Source organism: Salmo trutta, chromosome 38, assembly GCF_901001165.1.
Source record: "Salmo trutta chromosome 38, fSalTru1.1, whole genome shotgun sequence".
In the NCBI taxonomy this organism is placed as follows: Eukaryota; Metazoa; Chordata; class Actinopteri; order Salmoniformes; family Salmonidae; genus Salmo; species Salmo trutta.
In genome coordinates, this window is record NC_042994.1 from 10979683 (window position 1) to 10998225 (window position 18543).

At 46.9% G+C, this 18543-nt stretch overlaps 1 protein-coding gene across 2 annotated transcripts in view; it reads left to right on the plus strand.

Annotated features, from left to right (window-relative positions):
* The window catches only part of LOC115178519 (myosin-9), a 30117-nt gene that overhangs the window by 10087 nt on the left and 1487 nt on the right, over positions 1-18543 (plus strand). For both annotated transcript variants that reach the window (XM_029739748.1, XM_029739749.1), the window contains 34 exons: positions 598-690; positions 768-831; positions 1440-1538; positions 3908-4051; positions 4192-4287; positions 4585-4856; positions 5094-5267; positions 5566-5739; positions 5956-6070; positions 6416-6609; positions 6780-6901; positions 7019-7088; positions 7168-7328; positions 7470-7578; positions 7702-7833; positions 8192-8398; positions 8688-8825; positions 9080-9203; positions 9372-9543; positions 9869-10081; positions 10238-10382; positions 10720-10926; positions 11544-11648; positions 11750-11902; positions 12208-12456; positions 12738-12950; positions 13230-13442; positions 13589-13750; positions 16295-16423; positions 16518-16606; positions 16709-16832; positions 17109-17317; positions 17511-17619; positions 18287-18459. In XM_029739748.1, the coding sequence (XP_029595608.1) occupies positions 598-690; positions 768-831; positions 1440-1538; positions 3908-4051; positions 4192-4287; positions 4585-4856; positions 5094-5267; positions 5566-5739; positions 5956-6070; positions 6416-6609; positions 6780-6901; positions 7019-7088; positions 7168-7328; positions 7470-7578; positions 7702-7833; positions 8192-8398; positions 8688-8825; positions 9080-9203; positions 9372-9543; positions 9869-10081; positions 10238-10382; positions 10720-10926; positions 11544-11648; positions 11750-11902; positions 12208-12456; positions 12738-12950; positions 13230-13442; positions 13589-13750; positions 16295-16423; positions 16518-16606; positions 16709-16832; positions 17109-17317; positions 17511-17619; positions 18287-18459 (5153 nt within the window). The remainder of the gene's footprint in view (positions 1-597; positions 691-767; positions 832-1439; positions 1539-3907; positions 4052-4191; positions 4288-4584; positions 4857-5093; positions 5268-5565; positions 5740-5955; positions 6071-6415; positions 6610-6779; positions 6902-7018; positions 7089-7167; positions 7329-7469; positions 7579-7701; positions 7834-8191; positions 8399-8687; positions 8826-9079; positions 9204-9371; positions 9544-9868; positions 10082-10237; positions 10383-10719; positions 10927-11543; positions 11649-11749; positions 11903-12207; positions 12457-12737; positions 12951-13229; positions 13443-13588; positions 13751-16294; positions 16424-16517; positions 16607-16708; positions 16833-17108; positions 17318-17510; positions 17620-18286; positions 18460-18543) is intronic.

The window sequence follows — 18543 nt, forward strand, 5'->3', positions numbered from 1 at the left end:
CAGACGACCACACAGTTCCACTCCGATCAGTGGCACACAATCGCCAACCCTGGACAATTTGAGGAGTGGAAAAACATTGCCTGGTCCAACGAATCCCGGTTCCTGTTGTCATGCTGATGGCAGAATCCAGATTTGGCGTGAGAAGAATGAGTCCATGGCCCCATCCTGCCTGGTGTCAACAGTACATGCTGGTGGTAGAATGGTGTGGGGAAGGTTTTCTTAGCACACGTTAGGTTCCTTGATACTAATTGAGCAACATTTGAACACCACACCTTGTGGAATCCATGCCACGAAGAATTCGGGCTGTTCTGGAGGTAAAGGGGTCCAACCTGGTACTAGATTGTATCTAATGAACTGGCAACTAGTGTACGCATGTGCATAACTTGGCTGTAGTTCCATGACTAACACATGGAGTCAATCAGGTGCTCGCAAAGATTAAATGCAACGCTTGCTGCAATGAATTAAGTAGTGGCAGCATCTTACTGCATGAATGCTCATGTTGAGTCGTCCTGTCATCCTTCTGCCATAGTGATAACATTTGTTATGTGTGCGAGTATATTTGTAAGTGAATATACTGCATGTATGTTTTGTCACCAGGGGGAGCTAGAGAAACAACTTCTGCAGGCTAACCCCATCCTAGAGGCATTTGGAAACGGCAAGACTGTCAAGAATGACAACTCCTCCAGATTTGTGAGAACTTGTTTTTTTTGTCTTCACAATTATGTGGTGTTAATGACAAGAGACCAGAATTGACTCTCTCTTTCTAGGGGAAGTTTATCCGGATCAACTTTGATGTCAATGGATACATTGTGGGAGCCAACATTGAAACTTGTATCCTTTCAATCAATGCGTCTTCATAGTACTAGAAGGACTTGTATATTTATTTAACCAGGCAAGTCAGTTAAGAACAAATTCTTATTTTCAATGAAGGCCTAGGAACAGTGGGTTAACTGCCTTGTTCAGGGGCAGAATGACAGATTTTTACCTTGTCAGCTCAGGGATTCGATCTTGCAACCTTTCGGTTACTAGTCCAACGCTCTAACCACTAGGCTACACTGCTGTATGTATGTATGTATGTATGTATGTGCGCCTTCAAGCTACAATCATTTGTTGAAAAAGCTGAGGGATGGGCCTGGATAAATAAACGCACTCAAATTGGACAGCGCTATGGATGCAAGGACTGACCATCCAGGATGGCAACATTTTTAGTTTTAGCCATGTCTCAAAACCCAAAATATAAGCTTGTTTGACTCCAATGTTTGTAAACAAATGTAAAACAGTGGCTAAGCTCATGAGGCATTTAAAGTTATTATTCAAGTATCAATGGGTACATATCATTTGTTTATACGCCCAAAAATCGATGTAGCAACTAAGGATTGTAGCTTTAACATAAAATATTTCATAATTTTTTTTTTTTTCTTGACGAACCATGTTGCCAGATCTGCTGGAGAAGTCCAGAGCCATCCGACAGGCTAAGGATGAAAGGGCCTTCCACGTCTTCTATTACATGCTCACAGGAGCTGGGGACAAAATGCGCTGTGAGTGAGCAGCAAACTCATTTTAACCTGTCATTTTTTTGGGGGTTCAGGGCAATTATTACATTTGTCATTTTAGCAGAAACTCATATCCAAAGTGACTTAAATCAAATTTTATTTGTCACATACAGATGTTAATGCGAGTGTAGCGAAATGCTTGTGCTTCTAGTTCCAACAATGCGGTAATATCCATCGAGTAACCTAACAATTACCTTATACACACAAGTGTAAAGGAATGAATAAGAAAATGTCTAGAACGGCATAGGCAAGATGCAGTGGATGTTAGAGTACAGTGTATATACATATGAGACGAGTAATGTAGAGTATGTAAACCTATGAAGTGGCATTGTTTAAAGTAGCTAGTGATACATTTATTACATCAATTGTTCCATTATTAAAGTGGCTGGAGTTGAGTCAGTATGTTGGCAGCAGCCACTCAATGTTAGTGATGGCTGTTTAACAGTCTGATGGCCTTGAGAGAAAAGCAGTTTTTCAGTCTCTCGGTCCCAGCTTTGATGAATCTGTACTGACCTCGCCTTCTGGATGATAGGGGGGTGAACAGGCAGTGGCTCGGGTGGTTGTTGTCCTAGATGATCTTTTTGGCCTTCCTGTGACATCGGGTGGCGTAGGTGTCCTGGAGGGCAGATAGTTTGCACCCGGTGATGCGTTGTGCAGACCTCACTACCCTCTGGAGAGCCTTCCGGTTATGGGCAGAGCAGCTGCCGTACCAGGCGGTGATACAGCCCGACAGGATGCTCTCGATTGTGCATCTGTAGAAGTTGGTTTTTGGTGACAAGCCAAAAATCTTCATCCTCCTGAGGTTGAAGAGGCCCTGCTGCACCTTCTTCACCACACTGTCTGTGTGGTTGGACCATTTTAGTTTGTCCGTGATGTCTACACTGAGGAACTTAACTTTCTACCCTCTCCTCTACTGTCCTGTGGATGGGGGGCTGCTCCCTCTGATGTTTCCTGAAGTCCACGATCATCTCCTTTGTTTTGTTGACATTGAGTGTGAGGTTATTTTCCTGACACCACACTCCGAGGGCCCTCACCTCCTCCCTGTAGGCCGTCTCGTCGTTGTTGTTAATCAAGCCTACCACTGTAGTGTGGTCTGCAAACTTGATGAGTTGGAGTGCATGGCCACGCAGTCGTGGGTGAACAGGGAGTACAGGAGAGGGCTGAGAACGCACCCTTGTGGGGCCCCGGTGTTGAGGATCAGCGAGGTGGAGATGTTACCTACCCTCACCACCTGGGGGCGGCCCGTCAGAATGTCCAGGACCCAATTGCACAGGGTGGGGTCGAGTTTGGGGGGTACTATGGTGTTAAATGCTGAGTTGTAGTCGATGAACAGCATTCTTACATAGGTATTCCTCTTGTCCAGATGGGTTAGGGCAGTGTGATTGTGTTTGTGGACCTATTGGAGTGGGTCTAGGGTGTCAGGTCGGGTGGACGTGATATGATCCTTGACTAGTCTCTCAAAGCGCTTCATGATGACAGAAGTGAGTGCTACGGGGTGGTAGTCATTTAGCTCAGTTACCTTAGCTTTCTTGGGAACAGGAACAATGGTGGCCCTATTGACGCATGTGGGAACAGCAGACTGGGATAAGGTTTGATTATGTCCGTAAACACACCAGCCAGCTGGTCTGGGGATGCTGTCTGGGTCTGCAGCCTTGCGAGGGTTAACACGTTTAAATGTTTTGCTCACATCGGCTGCAGTGAAGGAGAGCTGGCAGGTTTTGGTAGCGGGCCGTGTCAGTGGCACTTTATTGTCCTCAAAGCGAGCAAAGAAGTTTAGTCTGTCTGGTAGCAAGACATCCTGGTCTGCGACGGGCAGATTTTTCTTTTGTAGTCAGTGATTGACTGTAGACCCTACCACATACCTCTCGTGTCTGAGCCGTTGAATTGCGACTCCACTTTGTCTCTATACTGACACTTTTGTTTGATTGCCTTGCGGAGGGAATAGCTACACTGTTTCCGGTCACCTTGCCCCGATTTTAAAAGCACTGGTTCGCGCTTTCAGTTTTGCGCGAATGCTGCCATCAATCCACGGTTTCTAGTTTAGTAATGTTTTAATAGACGCTGTGGGTATGACATTGCCGATGCACGCCATCGATTAGAGGAACAATTTAGGGTTAAGTTCCTTGCTCAAGGGCACATAGAACCAACGACCTTTGGGTTACTGGCCCAACGCTCTTAACCGCTAGGCTACATGCCGGCCATTATTAGAAGTACAATGGTTAGACTGTAAAAAGTCTATTTTAAATAAAATGATATCCAGTAACACTTAAAGCCTGCAGGTATAATGCTTTATAACTAAAGCATTTATAAGCCTTACTATAAGACATTATAAAATGTGTTATGTCTCTAACCAGCTGAGCTGTGTCTGGAGGACTACAAGAACTACCGCTTCCTGACCCACGGGAACGTGACCATTCCTGGTCAGCAGGACCGTGACCTGTTTGTAGAGACCATGGACGCCTTCAACATCATGAGCATCCCAGAGGAGGAGCGGATAGGTACGCCAACTCCCCCTGTCATGCCTAATTCTTGGCCTATAATACTGTAATACCAAAGTGTTCAAGTAGCCGTTTACAGATCAATGCAATTTATGGAAATAACTGATGACTTTTGACTTTATGGTCTTGTACTCCATCAGGTCTTCTGAAAACTGTGTCCGCTGTTCTCCAGCTGGGCAACATGAGCTTCAAGAAGGAGCGTAACTCTGACCAGGCCTCCATGCCTGATGACACAGGTACTTTACATCTGTTTTTCACTAATCATTTCTGGGGTTTCCCCAGGATTTGTACTGGGTTCATTTTTTAATTTTAGTCCAGCACTAACTCGCCTGTTTCTACTAATCAAGTTCGCTGATTTAATTGAATCAGGTGTTAGTGCTGGGTTGGAACAAAATTGTGCACCCTTTACTCCACCACTTGGGTCCTTAATTAGACTTTGTCTCCTGCAACCCTCCTTCATGGCTTCTACAATCCCTTACCTAATCCATTCATCCAGCACCACCCACTCACCCACCCCTTTCTCTCTCCCTCAGCGGCCCAGAAAGTGTGCCACCTGCTGGGCATGAACGTGACCGACTTCACCCGGGCCATCCTGTCCCCCAGGATCAAGGTGGGCAGGGACTACGTTCAGAAGGCCCAGACCCAGGAGCAGGCTGAGTTTGCAGTGGAGGCCCTGGCCAAGGCCTCCTACGAGAGGATGTTCCGCTGGCTGGTGATGAGGATCAACAAGGCCCTGGACAAGACCAAGAGACAGGGAGCTTCCTTCATCGGCATCCTGGACATCGCTGGCTTTGAGATCTTTGAGGTGAGATGAAGATTGTGGACAATGGTTATGTTTGTTGGTCATTAAATACAAACAATGGATTGGCATGAGTGGTCGTTGATTGTCAATTGGTTTTCAAATTGGATCTTCCTCTCTATTTAGATGCATGGATGCCTTTTACTGCTTTCTCACATTAAGAAACTTTCCATTTCTGGGTTCCCACCAAAAAGGTCTATCTAATGAATGTGTACCTTGTCTTTTCCCCTCTTTCTCCTGTAGCTGAACTCGTTTGAGCAGCTGTGCATCAACTACACCAATGAGAAGCTGCAGCAGCTGTTCAACCACACCATGTTCGTCCTGGAGCAGGAAGAGTACCAGAGAGAGGGTATCGAGTGGAGCTTCATCGACTTCGGCCTGGACCTGCAGCCCTGCATCGACCTCATCGAGAAGCATGTAAGTATATTGCAACTACCTCTTCCCTAATGGACCTGAGGCTTATGTGATTTGTTCTGTTCCAAATTACACATGTTGTCTTTTGACCACATAAACAGCAATCCATCCTTTGGTTTTGTTTACCTGGCTGCTGTCACCAAATGATAACTTGAGCATTTTTCCCCAAAACCAATGCAAGTCAATATCCCCTAAAGTTGGCCTATGTTTTAAATGTCTTGCATAACCTAACATGCACTGAATTAGTATCTCCAGAAGTAGCTGAGTGTTTATTTTTGTCCACCTTTCCCTCTGTTCCTAGGCCAGTCCTCCTGGTGTGCTGGCTCTGCTGGATGAAGAGTGCTGGTTCCCTAAGGCCACAGACAAGAGCTTTGTGGAGAAGGTGGTTCAGGAGCAGGGCAACAACCCCAAGTTCCAGAAGCCCAAGAAACTCAAGGACTCTGCCGACTTCTGCATCATCCACTACGCTGGAAAGGTCAGTTTACCACTTGTGGCGAATCTATCAATCACTAATTGGGTGGCAGAATTTGGTACTTTATGAAAGTTTTCAGAGATCCTACAACCAGGATTTCTGGAAAAACCAAGGAATTTTGCCAGAATTGATCTTTAACTCGAGCAAATTGATAAAACCACAACTTCTTGAAAGGTCAGCTATGTGATCACAAAATGGTTCCTCTCTCCCCCTCTCCAGGTGGACTACAAGGCAGATGAGTGGCTGATGAAGAACATGGACCCCCTGAATGACAACGTGGCCACGCTGCTCAACCAGTCCACTGACAAGTTTGTGTCGGAGCTCTGGCGAGACGGTAAGTCTCGAGATACTGAGCGCTGACTAGACCAGTGGAGTCTGAGGGGAGGAGGGCTCATAATGATGGTTATCAAATGCATGAAAACCATTTATTATGAGCCGTTCCCTCAGCAGCCTCCACTGGACTAGAAAGTAACTGGGTTGGGCTGTAGACTCTAATAGTGTGATGTCACCTACTGTTGGTACATAGAACTGCATGATTGGTGTTGACCAATAGAACTGCAGCAACCTTTCTGTATGTTTGAACTGAGAAAGTGCATGGTGAAAAAAGAACTGCAGGAAAGATGAGTTGATAAGTGTTACCTATGATCCTGCTCCTCTTCATTCTCCCTTTCTCTCTCAGTGGACCGTATTGTGGGCCTGGACAAAGTTGCTGGGATGTCTAACGGGGGGGTGCACGGGGCCACTAAGATCCGTAAGGGCATGTTCCGCACGGTGGGCCAGCTCTACAAGGAGCAGTTGTCCAACCTCATGACCACTCTCAGGAACACCAACCCCAACTTCGTCCGCTGCATCATACCCAACCACGAGAAGAAGGTATGGTGTCTACAGTCATCAAATCTTCCATTGAACAACGAGTGTTTTGACTATCATAATAAATATATGATAAACGATAAATACGAGGCACAGGCAGTTGGTCTTTGCTTCAGCACATGTACTTTAAAATTAATATTTAAAATCCTGACTCTTCACTTTATCACTGTCAGGCTGGTAAGCTGGAGCCCCATCTGGTTCTGGACCAGCTGAGGTGTAATGGAGTTCTGGAGGGAATCCGTATCTGCAGACAGGGCTTCCCCAACCGCATTGTCTTCCAGGAGTTCAGACAGAGGTAACCACGGAAACATATCTTTGTGGTCATCTCCTTCCTGTTTATCAGTTTCACTGAGCAGACTAGCCTGTTATTGTTTCAGTGTCTAATCTTCTTAAACTTCTTCTGTTTTCCCAGATATGAGATCCTCACTCCCAACGCCATTCCCAAGGGATTCATGGACGGCAAACAAGCCTGTGTGCTCATGGTAAGAGGCGTCAGACCAAACAATCATCAGTCTTCCAATGTCATTCCCAAATGTCATCCTCTCTCCTTCCTCTTCCCAGATCAAGGCCCTGGAGCTGGATTCCAACCTGTTCCGGATTGGCCAGAGTAAGGTGTTTTTCCGGGCTGGTGTCTTGGCCCAGCTGGAGGAGGAGAGGGACATTAAGATCACTGACATCATCATCAGCTTCCAGTCCTGGTGTCGTGGATACGTGGCCCGCAAGTAAGGAGCTCGTCATTTAGAGCAGTAACTAGCAGAGGTTTGGCTTATGGTTTTATACTGCGTATTAGCTGGTGTGAGCGCGCTACGTACACATACTCCAATAACATGTAGATTGACGAGTGTCTTTTTTTCTGCCTCCAGAGCCTTCACGAAGAGACAGCAGCAGCTGACTGCTATGAAGGTGATCCAGAGGAACTGTGCCGCTTACCTCAAACTCAGAAACTGGCAGTGGTGGAGGCTCTTCACCAAGGTACATGCACTCTGTTTCAAATCAATATGGGAGCATCCTAATATCAGTGTTGCAGACCTCATCCCTTACTCCTCAGCTACCTGCGTTGTCCTGAGTGCCCGTCCTTTTTCCCTACTCCCCCAGGTGAAGCCTCTGCTACAGGTGACCAGGCAGGAGGAGGAGATGCAGGCTAGGGAGGATGAGCTGGAGAAGACCAAGGCGAGGCAGCAACAGACTGAGGAGCAGCTGCAGGAGTTTGAGGCCAAGCAGCAACAGGTATGGAGTGTCCCTTCTAGTAATTCTATTTATATGGCTTGGACTAAGCCCCAATGTAAGGTAATGACTGGTACACTCAGAATGATTATGAATTGGTGCCTTTCAATATGTCTTGTTGGGGTGGTTTCCCAGACAGACTAATCCTGGACTAAAGCATTTAACTGAGATTCTCCTTTGAGTTTGATATTTAGTCCAAGGCTTAATCTGTCCAGGAACTCACCCCTACTGTCTTATAAATTGTTGGTGGATGGAGTGAGTAACTTCCATACCAGTTTAACACCATAGTATCATAAACCAACCAGCATGTCAGCCTTACATCATTGCCCTGTTTATAACACATGCCCCCCCCCCCCACCAGCTGAATGCAGAGAAGCTAGCCCTGCAGGAGCAGCTGCAGGCGGAGACAGAGCTGTGTGCCGAGGCAGAGGAGATGCGCTCCAAGCTGGCCACCAGGAAGCAGGAGCTGGAGGAGATCCTTCACGACCTGGAGTCCAGAGTGGAGGAGGAAGAGGAGAGGGTCACCCAGCTACAGACCGAGCGGAAGAAGATGCAGACCAACATCACGGTAGATTTTTTTTTTTTTTTTTTTAATTATTTATGGTGAACTCTAACTTTTCCTTGTTAATTAAGCCTTGTGGTCCAAACCTGTCAGTCACATGTAAATAGTAAGAAATTACCTTTTCATTTCCCCTATTAAATTGCATTCGCAAATTGTCAATTTTAATTTTCCCTTCCATTTCACCCTCAAAGGCTGTGGCACTTTTTAATGAACTTGGAGAGGAAGGGAGTGATGGCAGGAATTGAGGTGAAAACATCTGAATGAAAACATTCCATCTCTCTCCCTCTGTCTGTAGGACCTGGAGCAGCAGCTGGATGAGGAGGAGGCAGCCAGGCAGAAGCTGCAGCTGGAGAAGATGACCACAGATGCCAAGCTGAAGAAGATAGAGGAGAATGTCATGGTGCTGGATGACCAGAACAACAAACTCATTAAGGTTTGTAGTACAAGTTGATGCGTTGACATGTTTTTTTCAGATGGCTGGAAGAATAAAATAATCAATTGGGCAGTAATTCATTCCAGCAATAAAGCAAGTAATCATGGACCAACTTTTATTAAGAGTAAATTACTGTTAGGCATTCAGGGACTAGGTGTTATCTATGAATGTAATATCCGGTCGTGCTCTTATGGTTCAGACATTGTATAACCTGAGGTTGTTGTGTGACCGTGTGTGGGGTTATTTGTTTGCAGGAGAAGAAGCTGTTGGAGGAACGTGTCTCAGAGTTCACCACCAACCTGACTGAGGAGGAGGAGAAGTCCAAGAGCCTGCAGAAACTCAAGAACAAGCACGAGGCCATGATCACTGACCTGGAGGGTAGGTGGACCATAGACCTACAATGACATAGATTCTATGTTTGAGGTGAACCACTTTTCCCTTGTCTCTTATCCTTCGTCTGTACTGATCTGAAAAGCGCCGGTGAGGGTGATCTGAGACCACTTTAAAGTATTGAGACACAACCCTGGTTTCCCTCTTCTTCACCAGACCGGCTGAGGAAGGAGGAGAAGAGTCGTCAAGAGCTGGAAAAGAACCGCAGGAAGCTGGAGGGAGACTCCACGGAGCTGAATGACCAGATGGCTGACCTGCAGGCCCAGATAGCCGAGCTCCGAGCCCAGCTGGCCAAGAAGGAGGAGGAGCTAATGGCTGCTCTGGCCAGGTGAGGGAAGGGAAACGCCTGACTGGACAAAGGGTCTAAATTCTATTTCTGATTGTGTATCAAAAGTATTTTTGACATTTTTTGAAGTGACGCATTATAGGCTGCATTTATGAAGATAAACACAGGCCACATTAAATTGGCTCGCGGCCCACATTTGTTTGGCCTGAAGGAGATGTTATTTTACTTTCCATTGAGAGTTTGATCTGCTGTTTGTTAGGATCTCATTAAGCCCATACAGTAAAACCAAAGTCTACAAAATAGTCTTGTATGGCTTTAATTTCAATGCTTTCCACTCTAACCCCCTTCACTCCCCACCACCCTCCAGGATAGAGGAGGAGGCCGCGGCCAAGAACACAGCCCAGAAGAAGATCCGGGAGCTGGAGGCCCAGCTTTCTGAGCTGCAGGAGGACCTGGAGCTGGAGAGGGCTGCGAGGGCCAAGGCTGAGAAACACCGCAGGGACCTGGGAGAGGAGCTGGAGGCTCTGAAGACTGAGCTGGAGGACACACTGGACTCTACTGCAACACAGCAAGAGCTCAGGTACTGGGTGTGTGCATATATACATACACAAAGTTGGAGGTGAAGGACAGCAAGATGGTGGTTTGCAATGTGTAAATGTTAAGTTTTAGTAATAGACAATTACCCGTTGAGAAGACCTATGGTGATATTCCCCTCTTTCTCCTCCATCCTGTTCAGAACCAAGCGTGAGACTGAGGTGACCCAGCTCAAAAAGGCTTTGGAGGATGAGGCCAAGGTACACGAGCAGCAGGTGGCCGACATGAGGCACAAACACAACCAGGCCTTCGACGAGCTCAACGAACAGCTGGAGCAGGCCAAGAGGGTGAGAGCTCACTTAAACTGCATTATACTGTTCATATGTGGGAATTTCTGTTTTTTTGGGAGGGGGGGGGGGGGGGGCATATGGTTCTCTAATATGACCGTGTGAATGGTGGAATCTTTATTTTAATTTTATATTGCCTGACGGTTGACCGGTCAGCCCGTAACATTCAACATTTTACTGTAGTAGTTTGTATTTCATATTGAAGTCTTCATCTGCATGAATTCATATAACCAACACTACAACATTAACTTTCTCAGAAGTAAAACATACTGTACATTATAGTATTTCGGTAGAGAACGGCTGACGTAACCTCCTGCCCATGTGTCTGCTCGTTCAGAACAAGGCGTCGGTGGAGAAAGCCAAGCAGGCTATGGAAAGCGAACATAGTGAGCTGGCCATCGAGCTGAAGACCCTGGCCCAGGGGAAGAGTGAGTCGGAGCAGCGCAGGAAGAAGGCCGAGACCCAGTTCCAGGAACTGCAGATCAAACACACTGAGAGCGAGATGCAAAGGAAGGAGCTGGCTGACAAGGTGGCCAAGATGCAGGTGGGTGTGGCCTGGATGTTGGATGCTTGGCTGTAGCTGATGGTAAGAGGGTGGATGAATGGGGATCCAGAACACTTTGGGGGATTTCAAAGTATTATTATGTTGGGTTGGTGGATGGATAGATGAATGTTATACAACTTTATTTGTCACATGCACCGACTACAACAGGTGTAGACCTTAGAGTGAAATGCTTACTTACGAGCCCTTAACTCCATTTCTTTAACTGCATTGTTAAGAAAATATTTACAAAATAAATTAAAGTACACAATAAAATAACAAGAGGCTATATACAGGGGGTACCGAGTCGATGTGCAGGGCTACAGGTTAGTCGAGGTAATTTGTACATGTAGGTAGGGGTGAAGGGACTGCATAGATAAACGGTGAGTAGCAGCAGTGTAAAAACGGGGGGGGATAATGGATTCCCTGTGGCTCAGTTGATGAAGCATGGTGTTTGCAACGCCAGCATGGTGTGTGCAACGCCAGGGTTGTGGGTTCGATTCCCACGGGGGGCCAGTACAGAAAAAATGCATGAAATGTATGCATTCACTACTGTAAGTCGCTCTGCATAAGAGCGTCTGCTAAATGACTAAAAATGTTAATTCCTTTGTCTTGTCTAGTCTGAGCTGGACAACGTCAACAGCGTGTTGAGTGTGGTTGAGGGCAAGTCCGTCAAGGCAACTAAAGACCGTTCCACTGTGGAGTCTCAACTGCAGGATGTACAGGTAAGGTATCACACACCCATGTTGTGCTGTTTAGAAATGGCCTTACACACACACACACACACACACAACTTTTCTTTCCCTCCTTTTGTCCTCTTTTCTAGGCGCTGCTCCAGGAGGAAACTCGTCAGAAGCTCTCGTTCTCCACTCGTCTGCGTCAGATGGAGGACGAACAGAACAACCTGAGGGAGACGCTGGAGGAAGAGGAGCAGGGCAAGAAGAACACAGAGAAGCAGCTCTACACCCTCCAAGCGCAGGTTGCTAGCACATTCCTGTCCCTCTACCTCCATAATACTATCCAGTTTTGTTTCCCCTATCGTGCATGTGTTACACCACCTCTCTGAATGCTTACAGAAATCTTTTGATTTTTTTTTTTTTCAATAAAATCCCGATTTTTGAATTATGCCACCTTGTACGCTAGGACATAGACCATGAAGTCTGAGGCATGTCATGTATTTTACATTTTGACACGGCTTGAGCTTGACCAATCAGCGCTACATGTCATGTGAATCTTCCTCTCCTCTCCCCTTTTACCTCTCTACCAAACTTCTCTTATCCTCAGCTGACGGAGATGAAGAAGAAGATGGAGCTGGAGACCCAGTCCCTGGAGGGGGCGGAGGAGAACAAGAAACGTATGCAGCGGGAGCTGGAGGCTGTGGTCCAACAGCTGGAGGAGAAGGCATCGACCTACGACAAACTGGACAAGACCAAGACCCGTCTGCAGCAGGAACTAGATGACATGATGGTGGACCAGGACAACCTCAGGCAGACGGTGTCCAACCTGGAGAAGAAGCAGAAGAAGTTCGACCAGGTGAATGAGTTGATGGGTGACGATGGCATAGAGGTTCTATTGCAGAGGTGGGCAGTGAGCACCTCCGGTCCTGGATGGCCAAAGACTGGAACCACTGCAGCCCTCAAGGACTAGATAACCCTGTTTTTAGAGACTTATTTGCTAGATTGAATCACTGGCCCATGACAAGCGATTCATAAAACAAACCTGTAATGAATGATCTATGCATCATGATGTATTGATCAATCATTTCATGTTCAAACTGTCTTACTGAAATACCTTCTCGCCTGTCCCTATAACAGATGCTGACTGAGGAGAAGACCATCTCCAGCCGGAATGCTGAGGAGAGGGACCGGGCTGAGGCCGAGGCCAGGGAGAAGGAAACGCGGGCCTTGACTCTGACCCGCGAGCTGGAGGCCATTAAGGACCTGAAGGATGAACTGGACCGGGCCAACAAGGTCCTCAAGGCAGAGATGGAGAACCTGGTCTCATCGAAGGACGATGTCGGTAAAAGTGTAAGTCCGATCACAGATGATGTTGTAGAACTCTCTAGAAGGATAGTGGAATTATTGATGGTGGGTGAATCAAGTTCTCAATTCATTGCGTCCTATCTTCTAGACTCCTAAAAATGCAAGTCCAGTCTGACCTTCTCCAATGTGTTTTGCTAAGGTGGCAAATCGGGAGGATGTGAGGAAAGACTTGAGGATAGTTTGGGACTTTTCCAAATGCTGCAAAATGTGATTGCACCATCCCTCCCAAACTCCCTCATTCATCCTTTTTGTCTCTTGGTGCAGGTCCATGAGCTGGAGAAAGCGAAGCGTGCCATGGATCAACAGCTGGAGGAGATGCGCGTGCAACTGGAGGAACTGGAGGACGAGCTGCAGACCACGGAGGACGCCAAGCTGCGTCTGGAGGTCAACATGCAAGCCATGAAGGCTCAGTCCGACAGGGACCTGCAGGCCAGAGACGAGCAGGGTGAAGAGAGGAGGAAGCAGCTGGTCAAACAGGTACTGGGTTGTGTTCACTACATACCAGTTGGAAGAAAACAGTCTGAACCCGGAAGGGACTACTTATCCAATAAGAAATGCTCATTTAAAAAAAAAAAAAAAAATTGAACCTACTAAATACAACCTTGGCTCTGTGTGATCCCCAGGTGCGTGAGATGGAGACTGAGCTGGAGGATGAGCGGCGGCAGAAATCCCTGGCCATGGCTGCTAAGAAGAAGCTGGAGGTGGACCTGGGAGAACTGGAAGCAGGCATCAGCATGGCCAACAAGGGCCGTGACGAGGGCCTCAAACAGCTGAAGAAACTGCAGGTAATATAGAGGGACGCACACAGGAGGGCAGTGAGTTTTGAGGCAATCTGTTTTACTGGTATTTCCAGGATTGTCCGCTAGTGTTGCTGCATGTAGGAAATGTTTGTAATTGACACAAGCCGTTTCCAATCAATTAAAAGATGTTGGCTTGCCAATTGCTAGACCTGAGTCTCGGTCGGGGCTACCCCCTGAAATTCCTACATTATACTTCCATGGTTGGTTTCTTTGACTCTCCCCTTTTAATTGACTTTTTTTTTTTTTTTGCTACAACTTCCAAGTCTGTTAGAGGATCAGCTTGTGCAAATTGAGGTATAGAATCAATGATCTACAAAAAGTATTCCCTGCCAAATAATAGGTTTTGTGCATTGCGTTAGTTATGTTATGGGGGTGAAAGGTAGTGTTAGGACATAGACAAACACACTACCATGATACACTCCATCCCCAGGTGGCAGCAGCAACCGGGTCGAGATGCTGAGCCAAGCCTTTGAAGGTGATAGTCAGTGTCCCAGCTGGCGTAGCTTGAGGCTGCTGGTTTTGTTTGGTGGCCACGAGGCCTTTCCTTTTTTCTTTAGTCTGGGTATGCCTTTGTGTGTTTTGTCACCATCTGAACAAATAACCTGCTTACCACGGATACCATTTTGTTTGTCTCTGTGTGCTGTCAATGTAGTTTTGTGAGCGAATGCTAACTAGCATTAGCGCAATGATGAAGTCTATGGGTAGCAATGTAGATGTTTGTCTATAGTATGCTAGGAGAGGTTTTGAGCAGTGTTAGTGAGTTTCAGCTGATGGGTTTTGGTGGTCAAATGTTTGGAGGTGGTCACAATGTTAGTACATTGTTTGCAGCTGGTATTCCTTATCTACAGTAAAGAATTTTATTTTTTGGTATTTGTTTTGCAGGATTAGGTTTCTCAGTTGGGAGTCTGAGGATGTGTTAGCGCTAGGCTAGTGGATAACTTATAGGTTGGTAGCGGTTATCTCCGAGGCTTGGAGCATGTGCATGTGTTTGGTTAGCGGTGAGCTAGTGGCTAACTGACTTGTCAGTTGATTTATTGGTTCTCTTTGGCATACTGATTTTAACTATAGGGGCATTTGAGCCAGCAGTGTTGTGTAGAGGATGGTGGGGTTTTCCTCAAGCTAACAAGGGATCAGTTATTTCAGTGGCAGAAATGCTGGAGGTTGGAATGGCAGAGGAGTTGAACAAGGTAGAGGTTACTTTGAATGGTCAGTGCTTTTTGGGATCCTTGGGACATCCCTTAACTCAAACCTTAACCCCTACTTTAACCATAATATTTTTCCACTTCAAATGGGGGACGTCCCAAGGATCCCAGATAGTGAGGACTGTTGGTGGGTGTGGCGTGATGAATGATGTATTTAAAGGGCAGCGGCCATGCTTAGTGTTCCACAACCTAACCCACTTTGTCAACTGGTCATTCAGAACAGCACTTTGTTTAATTGACATTCTACTTTGTTTCGTACTGAACGCAGCCCGAGCGGCGTTTCTCATGGAGAGTTTTGAGGTATGCCCAGTTAGTAAAGTTACACATGTTCAGAAGAGTGCTGATGAAAAAACAATAGGGAGGAAGATTTGTGGGTGGACCCTGGAGGGAACATTATTTGCTGAACTAGATGGTGGTTCCCAGGGAGTGGTTGTTGTCTCTAGCTGAGACCACCTGGGCAGAGATATGATGCCTTCTGCAGGTTGATGTGTCTTTAAGCTTGTGGTTCCTCAGCAGGTTGACCGTGAGCTTGGTTAGGTGTCAGATTTAGCTGACAATTTTTCTCACTAAACTGTGAAGGAGACTGTTCCCAGTCGTGATGCTAGTGAGAATCCGCTGGAAGACCTGATCTGGGTTTTGCGGGGTGACGCTGCTGTTTTTTGAGGAGAATCGGGAGATTGAAAAATAGAGTTTGGAAGAGCCAGATCCACCAGTTTTGTCACTTCCTGTTGAGGAGCAGTTGACCGTTCCTGTCGCATGGAGGCCTAATGCGTCTCCTGTTAAGGTGGAGGAATGTGAGGATATGGCTAGCGGTTTCCCTCCAGTGAGCACTCCGGGCTGAGCAAAGAGGTGTTGGGGAACGGGGTTGTTCCTATTGAGTTTTCTGTAGTTGGTTAATGTTCACTTGTCCCTGGTGGTGGTTGCTCCAAGTCTCTCATCGGCGCGTGCATATCAGATGGCGCTTGTGACATAGGCCTAGTTAATGGAGTTGGTCTCAGTTTAGAACCAGAGGGGTCACAGCTGGTCCCTTGTACAAACCAAGTCAGACTTTTGGCAGGAAGTAATTACCTGAGTGCAGAGCAGTGAATTTGGTTTTAACTTCTGGTTTTGAGAATGGCTTGATCTCACACACACTGTAACCTTCTCTGTGCACCAAAAGTGAGCTGAAGACATGTTTAACAGCTGCTGGAAGGTTTACACAGACACAAACTTAGTTCACAGCTCACTATAAAATTAGGCAGTGTGCAGTCTTTCGGTAGCGCGATACCAAGCCCTACAGTCTGGTGTGGTACTTGACTCAGTCCTTTGTGGTTCTCCTCCTATACAGGCCCTGTTGAAAGATCAGATGAGGGAGCTGGAGGATCTGCGTCTGTCCAGGGACGAGGCCCTCAACATGGCCAAGGAGAATGAAAAGAAGGTCAAGACAATGGAGGCTGACACCATCCATCTCCAGGAGGTATGCCCGTCTGCAGGTCTTTCGCTCGCTGTCTCCACCCCCACTGTCCGTGTTCTTATGCTCCTCATGACAAACTCCTCTCAATCTTCCATAGGAGTTGGCGTCTGCTGAGCGAGTCAAGAAACAGGCCCAGACAGAGAGGGATGAACTGCAGGACGAGCTCAACAGCTACAACGCTAAGAAGTACGGCTCACACACCTGAAATTGCATTAATTTGCATGGAGTCTGCCATTTCTGTGATGGTGTTCTTCCTCCCAACCAAAATGTATCTCTCTTCCCCCTCAGTTCCCTGACGGTGGATGAGAAGAGGAGGCTGGATACTCGTATCGCTAAGCTAGAGGAGGAATTGGAGGAGGAGCAGTTGAACACAGAGATGGTCAACGACCGCTTGAGGAGAAACACACTGCAGGTAATGAACTGATCGCAAAGCTGAGGAGCTGCACCCAGAAAGTATTTCAATTTATCTGGGTTAGTCACAAGGAGATAAAGGGAGAAGAGGGATTCTGGTTGAAGAATAATTGGTCTGTTTATGTAGTGTTTCAACCTGAATCATTAGAGCTCTATTTGTAAGAGAATGACTCAATTGAGACAAATGCACCATGTTTAAAGTTATGGGCCGGCCACTACATTGTCCAGTTCATCTCAATACATAGTGTTTTCCATACCTCCACACTCTCCGCCCTAGACCGACCAGCTGATCACTGAGTTGACAGCGGAGCGCAGTACCGCCCAGCGCCTGGAGGGGACCCAGGCCCAGCTGGACCGGCAGAACAAGGAGCTGAAGCTCAAGCTGCTGGAGATGGAGGAGACCGTGAAGTCCAGGTACAAGGCCTCTATCGCTGCCCTGGAGGCCAAGATGCTGCAGCTGGAGGAGCAACTGGACTTGGAGTCCAAGTAAGTGAAAAACCATTGGCTCGGTCTTTCCTCAATTCATCACGTCCTCTCTCCTTGCTTCCTTCTCAATGTATTGTAGGAGAGGATCCAAGGTCCCTCCCCTTCGACCTCCTATGCATTTTGAGAAGCAGGTTAGGAGAAAACGTCCCTTTTACATGAGTAATGTCTTGACTTTTTTTTTTCCTGTTCTAAGGGAGCGTCAGCAATCGTCCAGGCTGGTCAGGCGCACGGAGAAGAAGCTGAAGGAGGTGCTGCTGCAGGTGGAGGACGAGAGACGCAACACAGAGCAGTACAAAGCAGAGGTGGGTCCTCTCTGCATAGAACTAGATCAATTACCCCTATATCAGTAGCACCATGGGTATATATCTGTGGAGGCTGCTGAATTGCTAGAATGGAGCGAATGGCATGGAAGCCATATGTTTGTATTTGATACCATTCTGCCTCAGCCATTACTATGAGCCCGTCCTCTCCGATTTAAGGTGCTACCAACCTCCTGTGGTGTGTGTGTGTGTAGTCCCAGGTGCAATGTAACCAGACAAGCGATATGACGGCTGCAGATTGTATAATCTCCATCTATTGTAAAGGTCTGGGGTGTTCATTAGTCAGATTGTTTTCCAACAGAAACGTTTACTGTAGGAACCAATCTGAAATAGAGGGAGAGGGACCTAACTGTATTTGTCCTGTAAACTCTAGTTTTTGTTAAATGTTTTCTGTTTGGAATAAACGATTTGTAACAAATCGTTTATCGCAACAGTCGAAACATTTTCCAATGGAAACCGATGAATATACCCCAGATAATTTGTGCAGACCTGTCCTGAATCTGTGCTGATATCTGGAAAACAACCAGAAGCCACATGCTGTATAGATGCAGCCATTGAACCACCTTGCACAGTTACTGTATAGCCTCCACAGATGAAGGATACATAGATTTGCAGCCACTGATCGAACATCCTCTGCCTGACTCCACAGGCAGACAAGGCGAACAACCGCACACGTCAGCTAAAGCGTCAGCTGGAGGAGGCAGAGGAGGAAGTGACACGGGCCAACGCCAACCGCAGGAAGCTGCAGCGGGAGCTTGAGGATGCCACTGAGTCGCAGGACGCCGTGACCCGAGAGGTCAGCACCCTGAAGAGCAAGCTCCGGTGTGTTGGTCCCTCCACTGTATTTTCATTAATGAAATGTTGCACAAGGTTTAGTTAGAAATGGATTGTGTAGAGCAATTGCAG